General features: G+C 39.6%; 1 protein-coding gene across 1 annotated transcript in view; it reads left to right on the plus strand.

Moving 5' to 3' along the window:
• The window catches only part of LOC109042981 (discoidin domain-containing receptor 2), a 337,676-nt gene that overhangs the window by 299,687 nt on the left and 25,889 nt on the right, over window positions 1-12,100 (plus strand). Inside the window, exon 7 of the mRNA XM_019059980.2 lies at window positions 5,608-5,818. Within this exon, the coding sequence (XP_018915525.2) occupies window positions 5,608-5,818 (211 nt within the window). The remainder of the gene's footprint in view (window positions 1-5,607; window positions 5,819-12,100) is intronic.

Here is a 12,100-nt window from a genome sequence, read left to right on the forward strand (position 1 = left end):
AGAGATTAACGCGTATATTATTCAGTTTGTTTCTCCGTCAAAGTTTCCCGGAAAAGTAGTTTTTATCCGCGGATTCCCGAGCTTCGACCAACGGCGATTCTTGAAAGTCGACAACACTGTTTTCCTCCATTTAAATGTATGTAAAACAATCGATACTTTGTGGGGCAGCTTATCTCACCTACAATCGATATTTTCAACGGACTTTAATGGAGGAAATACAGTGTTGCCGAGTTGCAAAATAGCTATTGACTTCGACACATGTTGGAATTCCATTCCTTTTAAGCGGATCACGGCAGGTTTTCTGACTAGAGTCCCTTTATACTGAGACGACTCAAGACGACACCCCCTTGTAGAGTCACAAACGGGAATAAAGATTACAGAAATTGAACGTTTTTTGTAATCTTTGATCAGCCCATTCTGAAATTCCTTTCTCCGTTCCTTCTCCTATTCCGTTTGTTTCTTGCCGAACCCATAATTCCCTGGTCCATTCCAGATTATAATCTTTGCAATCGGCAAAAATGTAATCTTTATTCCTGTTTGTGACACTGTGAAGGCCTAAAATACGGGAACCAATCAGAAATGGATTCACATTGTTTTGACTCTCAGTATAAAGGGACTCTATTTCTGACTAAACTTTTTCTCGTGCGTGTAAATGAAACAATGCTGCGGTGACGATTTTCCACAGCGAAGCCTATACAAATTCCCGCCATCCGAGGGACACGATCCCGACGAGGGGCTTTTTTTTCTCGCCACACCTCAAAGCGTCGATAAATAAATAAGATTCAATAACCGCGCAGTCATGATCGCCTCCACGGGCGCTTGCCGCGGCTTATTAAGAGGAATGAAGATTATATTTGCGGCCGAGGGGAGGGGGGTTGGAGGGGGTGGAAATGAGAACCAAGTCCCGCTACGTTGCCGATTCGCCCCGATTTTTAGAGCGATTCCGGATGAAATTTGAAAGCGTATACTATCTAATATGGTGAGAATGAAAGTACCTTAGTATAGGTTTCTCATCAAAATTCCATGAACACGTTGAAAACATTCAGGAAGATCAACATCAACTGAAGAGCGAATTTGCAAAACCTGATTTAAAATATTAAAATTCTTATGCTGAAATATGGCCAACATTTGGAGAAAATTTTCCATTAAAAATTTCCGATTCTTGCGGCTATTAATCCACACGAAAATTACGTAAAAAGAAACATTAAAATGCCAAAAAGAACTTGCGACCTTATGCCAAGAATCAACGTATTTATGAGATTTTTTAAATTTCGAAATTGAGGTATTCCTCGGTGAAACGGCGTATAGTGTAAGTCTTCCGATGTTGCTAAGATTGTGCGACGTAGTTTTTCAATTACAAAGTTACCTTTCCGAAAGCACTGCTATAAATTTTTTCCCTAAATTTACACCGAATTTTTCTTCACTATTCGTTGCTCTTCTGATGACAGCCTGGCTCTCCGTATTACGCTACACCTGCCTGGGCTCATGTTGACATAGAGATACGCCCTTGCGTTAGAAAAGCGACGTATTGTGTGAAAGTAAGTTGACTGTGAACTCATTTTATTATCTGCAATTGCTATAAAAAATTGCAGTCTTAGCAGGATTTCTGGCCTCATACACCCTCCCCCCCCCCCGAAAAAAAGTTCTGAATTGTTGATGTCTGGCGTGCTTCAAGTGAAACTTTGATAAGTAAACAGGGATAGAAAATACAATTTAATCGGTCCGGAACATTAACAGAGAAACAACTTAAAACCGCAAATAATAGAAAGAAACACATAAAATAAAATAAAATAAGAAACCCGGGACGTTTCGCGTTTCGAAACAACTAAGGCCGCAAATAATAAAAAGAAACACATAAAATAAAATAAAGAACCCGGGACGTTTCGCACGGATCACACCCGCATTTTCAACCGGCAAAACAAGAAAAATTAAAAGAAACAGTCTCACTATAACATCGGTGAGGTTCATAGTGTCCTTTCTTTTAATTTTTCTTGTTTTGCCGGTTGAAAATGCGGGTGTGATTCCTGCGATCCCGGGTTTCTTATTTTATTTTATGGGTTTTTGTATGATTTGCGGCCTTAGTCCCGTTTTAAGTTGTTTCTCTGTAAACAGAGATTATTGTGCTTATAATTTCTTACCCCGCCTAGCGGTCCATCGGCAACACTGCCAGAGGATTCAGATTCAGATTCGGGGCGGATTAAAACCCAAACCCAATCTGCACCTCATACCTTCATCCATCATCGCGCCCACCCCTCACCCCCTCCCCCTCGCCCTCGGTGCTCAGGAAAGGAGAACTCAGCGGGCCATGATTGATGCCTCGCGTATTATTTGAGAAATATTTTAATATATACACAATTACTCCCCTCCTTGCAGTTCTCTATGTAAATCGCCGTGTCGCTCGCGCCGCCTCTCTTCATTTCCGTTTGCTTCCCCTTGTTTATCCTCCTTTTTTCCCCCAGTGCGGGTTTTTTTTTACTTTTTATTTTGGTGTGCTGCAACGATCCAATCGAGGAAAAAAAGAGAAAAAAACAGATCATTGGTCTGTTGCATGTTCAATATAGAGTACCTGTATAGGGAGAGTATTAACATGTCGAAAATTTTGAGGTTAGGTGATGGAGCTCTTAGACCCCAAAAGGGTAGGCAATCTATTAATTCAAATTATCCAGAGTGATTTACAATCACAATTGTTGGGAACTGTCGTTGGTAAAGCACGTTTTTGACTTGGTTTTTGTATAAACTTACTCATTTTTGCGGAAAAATGCTTACTTATGAATTTTCTTGTCCATTTGCGTGTGATGTTAGAGTCTAAAGAATGGCAGTGACATATTTCGTTTTCAAAGGTTACCTACCCTTTTGGACCCTAAGAGCTACATAATTCGAGTTGTCCATACTCTCCCTATATAGGTACTCTAGTTCAATATAGCCATAGATGCCAGTGTCGTAGAAGCCCTATCATCTTTCTTACTTTATTGAAAAAAGCTGAGCAGATTTTCGTATTTTAGTCGCAACCTAGGTTTGAATCGGCCGATGAATTAGCCAACCTGAAAACGCCAACAGGAAGCCATGATGACGTCATCAACAGGATTTTCCGATGACGTCATCATGGCTTCCTGCTGACTCCACAAGGACGTTTCGATGAGCAAATCAACGGACGTTCTTGATGACGTCATCGACAGGCATTTCCGATTACGTTATTATATTTGAAGACAATTAAAAAGAGCAATTTAAGTCATTCTTGATGCGGAATATCAAAGGACTTGACCTCAGTCAAGTTTGAAGGGGAGTTGGTGCTTATGATTATGGTTGAAATCTTACTAGACTGGTCATCTTACATTTGGACAGAGTTAAACAGAAAGGAACCAAGCCACATCGGGATCGAACCGAGAAAAAGAGGTTTAAAGTTTGGCTCCTGCATAAGACTCAATGTAAAAGATAAACTTCAAGTTCAATTTCTGCAAAAGTTGCTCCAACAAAAACTTTGAATTTTTGGCGATAGATAGTAGAGCAGTGGTTGAGTTTGAAACCACTCATAACTCAATTTTTTCCTAAATGTGGGTTGGTTCCTTTCTGCTTAACTCAGTCCATTTAAAAATGATCGCAAGACCGTTTCAAATACCGGAAAAAAGGATGCATTTGAAAACACAATATTTGATGTCCATTGGACTCGAGTCACGGCATTACTACCTTCTCTAAATCCATTTCAATACCTCGACCATCTTCAGTAAAAATGAAAGCTCAAAGTGAGTGCTTTCAATCAAGCGAATGATTTATTTGCAGATCTGTTATTTTTCTCTCCTCGCCGTGTTTTGTTGACCGTGAAAAAATGTCAATGCTAACGGCGGAAATGCAAATTTCCGGTTATCCGTCGTACTTTCCGTTTTTTTCATCCTCGGCTGTTATTCCATCGCCGAGGTGAGATGAATAAAACAAGAAGGGCCGACTGCGAAAACATTGCATAGTTTATGCTGAAAGTGTAAATAAAACTGAAATATTATATTTTGATGCCGTCTCGCGAGAAATAATTTACCTAAGTATCCCGGCGAAATACAATATTTTTCTCGAGTTAAAAGCTTTTTCCCCCTCGAGTCAGAGGTCCCCGCGCTGCAAATATCATTTTCCAAGTCTCTGTCCTTATTTTTGTTTCTCTCTCCTCGCACTCGGCACTAAATTGTTAATGAAGTCATGATAAACATGCTTGATTTTTCCCGCTTTTCCCTCGCTTTTCCAGTTTGATCTCTTACCTCTAGGCATAATATGATTCTCTTTTTCAATGAACATCAAGTTTTAAAGGGTCCGCGAGTATTTTGAGCGCGTATAACTTGCAATGCCATCAGCTAGGGAGAAAGAAAGATTTAAGCTCCCCAGCAGATACAAGGAGGCCGTTCATATTATACGTAACCCTCCACGGGGAACCCAGGGGTCTGAGGTTGCGTTACGGGTGCGTTATAGGGGAAATGGGCTTTCAGGATTGAGAAACATAATATTGGAATAACCGCGTAACGCTATTTTTAAAATTTTAGGTGAAAAATCACCAAATTTTCATCAAGAATTTATCAAAAAACGCTGGATTAATTCAAGGGGAGAAAGGTCGATTGGGCGCTGCGTTATTGTTTCGAGGAATACAGATCTGTGTGAATGGCACATTACGAAGGAAAGTAGATAAAAATCCTATTTTCAGCGTTACGTATTTTATGAATTATGATCATTAAACTATCTTTGATGGTCAACAATTTGCACTTTACTTCATGAAACGAAAAATGGATGTGGGAGTAGGAACGATCATGTTCAAAAAACAATACTGAATTTACAATGCTGACAATAATATATCGGAGATTTTCGTGACGATGTACGTGTTTTTGTTTTTTTTTAATCGAGGGTATTTCGGCAACCTCTACATATATTACTGGAGAAAAATGAAGAATTATAGGCTAAACCTACGTGGATATTCTTAAAGCGGAAAAACAACATGTATGAACAGTGTGTATCTGAAAGGTCTTAAAGAATAAATTGATTTTGTGAAAAGCCATCCGATTCAGACCAGTTCATGTTTTTTAATGATCGTGCTCGAAATCATTAAAAAAGCATTAGGTTTTTTTACTCGTTGTTTTTTCATGTTCGCACGCTCCCGTGAATATCCCTGCAGCGAGCAGGTGGGAAAGGTCGTTGCCTTTGATTTTGAAGAGCGTTTTACGGATTTACAGCATAATTTTCTCTAATTACATGATAGCGCCTTCTTAAAAATTTGCAAAGTCCTCTTATTTTTATTTTTGACACTCACTTTCCATTTTTTCCTCGCCCAATCATTTAAATCGATTATGCATCCATAAAATACTTCTCGAAGTGTGTGAAGATGAGCATCATTGGATATTCTCGAAAAAGGGTAGCTGGAGGATGAAGCTAGTCCAGGAAAACAAGAAATGAAATCTTTTTCCTTCAAAGTCGTGAGCCTTTTTTTATGTATTTCTGCCCCTCCCCTCTCCCACGTGCCCTTACAGTCCCGCATTTCCTGAGTGATATTACTATGCGATACGCTTATTTGTTTATTTTCTCGTCTTTTTGAAGTTGGATGTAGCGAACCGCTAAGTCCCTACTCTTTCTTTTTTTCAGATTTTTTCAAAAGCTCAAATCCACTTGAGTCTGGAGGGCGATTTGTACCAGGCCAAGCCGGTGGTATTTTCACCCTTTCTGGACCCGCACACAACAGACAACGCAATAAACATATCGATCCCTCTCTACAATCGCGTCGGCAAATACGTCAAAGTCGAGTTCTTCTTCTCCCTCCATTGGATATTGATCAGCGAAATTTCGTTCGAGTCAGGTAAATATTGACTTTTCCATTCTCTTGTCTTGTATTTCTTTCAACTCGCCTGCATGAGAGTTTTTTAAACCACTGGAAAAAATAAGCTGAGGTCAAGGTAGATCTTGTGGATGAGGCTTATACTGCCGTACTAAGAGAGAGAGCGCCGTATGAGCGTTCAGACGTTGCAAAATTCTTTTGATAATCACACATTTTCGGGAATATTCCGTGGCGAGGCGTGAATGTTCGATTATTGTCGATTATTCCCTATTTGAAGCGATGGGAAAGAATCGATCATGCAGGTGTTTATTGCGAACACCCTGTCTATCGATAATTTTCCATAGGTTTAAAATCAGATATATCCATCACAAATCGCGCCACGCCACTGGGAACATTAGTGAATATTTTATTTTTTCAATTTTTTAGAGAATTTCGTTCGCAATTTGATCTGAAGTGTCTGAAAATTTAAAGAAAAAATAATCACGACTCTCCTCAAAAACAAATATTTTCAGATGGGAAATTTGGCAACATTCGATCTTTCATACATGGCTTTCCTCCTTAGCACAACACTGTGGATGGAGATTGTCAAGGAAACAAAGAAATATCCCTATTTTTGCAATCAATCCGACTATATCTGCGCCTCCAAAGCGATCTTATACTCCTGATGGTGTCAGCGGTATCGATACAAATGAAATTCCATATGCATAATTTTGTAACGACCAGGCATTAATCTAACAACGAAACAAATAGAAGGCCGATGAATATTAATCAACCCATCGGAGAAAAAAAAATAAAACTATCATAACTAAAACAAAGATGCAAATGAATTGCAACCAACCCCCAACCCCTCGAGGTTTGACGAAAAAAAAATCGCAAGGGTTGCCTAGGTCTCCGGGCGCGTTCCCAGACCTAATGAATCAAAAACGTCTTGTTTGGAGTGGATGGCGCGACTCCACCGGGGAATAGAAAGAAAACGGGGGACGACAACGAGTCATTTCCAAAAAGAATCATATCCAATTAAAAGATGAGCCCCGAAAGGCTATTATTTCAACCCTCGCCAGGGCTCATCCGGAAATCGGGGTTGTCCCCTTTTCGAAAGGACGCTCCGGAATAAAAGGGATATTAATTGGGAGCGGGGCCGCTGGGGACCGGGACAACATGCAAACTACCCGATTAACGCCGGCGCTCGAACGGCCCGAGGGTGTGTGAGTGTGTGGGTGTGAGAATATGAGGGTGTGTGCGTCGGGGCCGGGATGAGCTACAAATATTTGATAGCGCCGGACGCATCCTTATTAATAGTTCGGTTTCCTGTTTGCATATTTATGAGTTTTCTAATTTCGGGGGGCGCCCGCCCGCCCCGGCCGTGTCCCGTGCAGTTTTTAATCACCGGGCCCGCCATCGTAGTCGCGTTTCGCAATCGAAGCTGGATCGGCAAATATCGGACGCGGTGGTGCCGTTTGTAGGGAGGGTGGATGGCGAAAACCCCCCCACGATGCAACGAACCACTATAGATAAGCTACGAATTTAAGAATTCTGACAGGGTGGCAAAATTTCATGAAAAATAAAATCTTGACATTTCACATGAAATAGTTCATGATATTTCAGAAATTCATGAAAGACGTTGAAACATACCGGTTTCTTTCATGATTCACAAAATGTAAAAATTGTGACTTTCTTCTAATTGTGTGTGTTTGAGTGCGGGTTGTATACTCTAGCCCCTGAAAATATGAAATATTTCACAGCTTCGTGAAATTTCCAATCTTTCATGTCTTTTTTACGTTTCATACCGCCCTGAATTCTGATATGTGTTTCCTCTTAAAAGCACGTAAAACACTATTCGTGCTATGATAATTACTTCAAGATTTTCCCTCTATTTTTGGAATTTAACACTTAATAAAATGAAAACTGTTTTACCCATGCACCTCGCATTTTCAGGTTGAGTTCTTGATAGTCTTTGCAAAAGAATTCTATGAAAACATTGTCCCAAGGTACATAAGTTTTTCTGCTATGATACATTGTTTCCAAAAAATGTAAAATGGCGTTTACGGCGTTTTTGCGGTGCACGGCAGAATTACGGGGTCTCCTTTTTCGGCCATGAATATCAGGGAACATCGCTGGTTCAAATTCTTTCAGCTCATTCTCATAACAATACCATGTGGAATTGTGAAGAGACAAGGAGATGAAAATGCTTTGATTTAGACTATTAAAACCTCGGCAAAATTCTATTTGCGCACCTCTGGAGCATGATTCTAGGAGCTCTAAGGCCCCTGAAACGGAAAGTCTTACGACTCTTCCAAGAATCTCCATGCACGAACCACAATTCGTAAATATTTGCGCGCACGAACGGATACGAGTCGTTAGATCGTAATACTTACCAAAGCAACCGTGAAAACTATTTCCAGATATGCCAGATTTGACTGTTAACAGAGGGCATGTAAAGAACGTATCAAAACTTGCGAATGCAGGCGCGCCTGAGCAAGCGTTGCATGTCGAGAAGCTAAACATGAAGCATGAAGGGCTACATTGTAGGACTCTGCAACTTGCCTCCAACTTTAAACGATAAAATCGATGTGTTGTGTCACCAGCGAGCCCGTTAGGTTATGAATCTACAAGTTCTTTTGACAGGTTTCTTGCGTTTCTGAGTTTTATCAAAGCTCATTAGAAACGTTTGGTCCACCTCTCACAAAGCCTCATCCTTGAATTCTTTCAAAATGGTCGAAATCTGCTCGTAGTTTTATGTGCATGCTGCGTTGGTATCTCGAATACTGTTAAAGTAGAAAAATATGTCGCCAAGACCAATAGTTAGCGTTTCGGGCATAAGGTGCTTAATATATTACATCAGTTTTTGTGCTAAGTTAAGTTTCGACAACATTGATGCTTGTTTAAAGCCTCACGTCCCGATATCACTACGACGCGACGTTGAGAGGAGAGAAACTTGTGCAAAAGGGAAAAAAGGGAATAGAAAAGAAGAAACTATATTCAAATCTTCAATAAATTGCACGATATTCCTCTACAGGATTGCCAAATTGCGAGGACTCCATCACTGTGGCAGCCGTATATTACACGAGCCTAGAATCATGTTTTAACAGTTGGTCATTGTATGTTATTAAGAAATAGTAGGTAGAGTTTTTCTCAACATAGAATTTCTTAATAGCCTCTTAATTTGAGCGGATTTCCTTTTGATCTAAGCTTAAATCTGATTGAATCAAGATTCAAGAGTCCTTTTTCTTGTCGATGTTTTCAAGAGTCTGGACACTAGATCCAATGTGTTTTTTTTCCAGTGCTTCCTTAAAACATCTATCTTTAAGTTCTGATGATCCAAAAGTAACTACCGAAATTTTAAATCTCTTTATGCAAATGAATTAAAAAATTCAAGCTAAATTCCTAGTCTTCAACGTAAATAACCCAGTTGCTGATCGTCTTAATAGATTAACCAACTAACTGGGATTAAATAATTAGAAGCCCCCGAGCTTTTTCTTCTGCGTTGACAAACTACGAATGAACGAATAAAATCCGGAAAAATCCCCTCAAAACGGACAACATTGTTGACATATGCGAGTCTGTCAGGAGGGTAAACAGATGTTCCTCGTTCAAGCGTCTGGAATTCCGAGTCTCCCAGAGCTCCCAGGGCTATTACGAGGCAGTTGGTGACGTATTTTATCAGCTTTTCTCAGGGACGTTCTTTTATTAGAGGTATATCGAGCTCCTTTCTACCTCGCTGAGTGCATCGTTATGTACCGGTATGTATGCATCTTTACGATTGGAAACGGTGCGGGGAAGGGAAAGATGAAAGGCATCTGATGACAAGCATATTTCTGACTTCGAGTAAAACCTGTAACATGCGAGGAGGGTACATTCACCTCGACGATTTCCAAGTATCGTGTTTATCCGATCGAGACCGGTTGAAAGGTAAGGTAGAGGCGGTGGAAACATATTTAGTCCTGGGAAGCTGTTATTGGTAAGATTTTATTCTTATCTGTAATTTAAATTTCTCCTTTTAGAGATTTGTGGAACGTCATCAAGGGACTTTTTTGCGTGTTCAGGAGATCAGTTTTTGGTCCCTCTTTTCTTGAAGCAAATGATGCCCTCGGTTTCTTTAAAGTGGAAACTTTTGCCAGGTGAAACAGTTTTTGAAAAATCACCCGAAAAAGGGGAACTTTGGCGCGAATTGCTAACTGCTCGTAATTGCCGTTTAAAAATAACAGTTGCTCTAAATTTTTGTTTTTGATTTGAATGAAGTCCGATGTACCAAGGTTTCTTATACCCACTCACGGTTCGTTTGAGTAAAAGTTATATGAAATTTTCTATCACTCAAAAAGTCTTTTCGGATTCGAAAAGTAGAGTGAAAATGGAGTCTTTCTAGCTAAAATGAAAATAGGTTGTTCGAGCTCCTGGAGAAATATATCGTTTTTTGTATTTTTTGGGGCTTATTAGAGGTGATACGAAAATTGAATCAATTTCCTCAATGTTTCTGTTTTAATTTCTAAACTAAGATAGCTATCAAAATGATCTTGGTTTCATTTTAAAGCTGGTGTAATTTGCCATCGATTGAATGGTCTGCAAGCTAATTTTGTCAAAAATTGACAGTTATAATAGCTTGAATAAAGGGTATCCAAAATAAGCTTACTTGTTTTCCTTACCGAGTAATGCTCTATTTTTTCTTTTTTTCCCTTCAAGACCAAAAACACTAGAGTCAATCTGTAAAAATTACAGCATTTGCGGTACTCTCAGGTCTGTAACGAGCGTCAGATTTTTAATTTGACCCATTGGTTTCGGAGAAAATACATTTTTGGTTTCGGTTCCGTTCTGCTTACAATCAGCTATTGACATACGGCGCAAGACGCGCCACTGACGAGGAGACCAAGTACAGAAAATCGATTTTATCCACTTTAACAATCGATCAAATTTAACATGTAAAGCTCGTTAGAAAGTTCAAAATATGATAAAGAACATTTTACTCTTTGCGTTTTTTCCCTAAGCCCCCATGTTTTGGAGTTATGGGTCATTTTCGGGGCAATTTTCAATTCGATGCTGTAAAGTGCCAAATTATTCACATTTCAAAATCTAAAAGTCTCCTGAAGGAGAGGTCAATACCTTTTTATTGATGTGCCATATGACCCCTGCTGCTCCATAATTTGGGGGCCACGACCTCTCAAAATTGTAGGGCTTTGGAGGCCATAAGTCACAAAAATTTCAAATAGCAAGGGTATGTTTCGACTTCAGATATGGATTCTACGCGAAAAATTACGTAGAATTGATATGGCGCACGGCCTGTTTGCTCCAAATTACTAAAGAACCCATTTCTCCATAAAAAGGCCGAGTATTTTTGGAGAAAATAAGGGGCACAAAATATCTTAATCAACAGGCTGTGCGCCATATCATCATAGCAAGGGTATGTTTTGACTTCAGATTTGGATTTTACGCCAAAAGTAACGTAGAATTGATGTGGCACACGGCCTGTTTGATTAAGATATTTTGTGCCCCTTATTTTCTCCAAAAATACCCGGCCTTTTATGGAGAAATGGGGTTCTTTAGTAATTTGGAGCAAACAGGCCGTGCGCCATATCAATTCTACGTAATTTTTCGCGTAGAATCCATATCTGAAGTCGAAACATACCCTTGCTATTTGAAATTTTTGTGACTTATGGCCCTCCAAAGCCCCACAATTTTGAGAGGTCGTGGCCCCCAAATTATGGAGCAGCAGGGGGTCATATGGCACATCAACAAAAAGGTATTGACCTCTCCTCTCAGGAGACTTTTAGATTTTGAAATGTGAATAATTTGGCCACTTACAGCATCGAATTGAAAATTGCCCCGAAAATGACCCATAACTCCAAAACATGGGGGCTTAGGGAAAAAACGCAAAGAGTAAAATGTTCTTTATCATATTTTGAACTTTCTAACGAGCTTTACATGTTAAATTTGATCGATTGTTAAAGTGGATAAAATCGATTTTCTGTACTTGGTCTCCTCGTCAGTGGCGCGTCTTGCGCCGTATGTCAATAGCTGATTGTAAGCAGAACGGAACCGAAACCAAAAATGTATTTTCTCCGAAACCAATGGGTCAAATTTAAAAATCTGACGCTCGTTACAGACCTGAGAGTACCGCAAATGCTGTAATTTTTACAGATTGACTCTAGTGTTTTTGGTCTTGAAGGGAAAAAAAGAAAAAATAGAGCATTACTCGGTAAGGAAAACAAGTAAGCTTATTTGGATACCCTTTATTCAAGCTATTATAACTTTGTCAATTTTTGACAAAATTAGCTTGCAGACCATTCAATCGATGGCAAATTACACCAGCTT

This window comes from Bemisia tabaci, chromosome 6 (genome assembly GCF_918797505.1).
Source record: "Bemisia tabaci chromosome 6, PGI_BMITA_v3".
Classification (NCBI taxonomy): Eukaryota; Metazoa; Arthropoda; class Insecta; order Hemiptera; family Aleyrodidae; genus Bemisia; species Bemisia tabaci.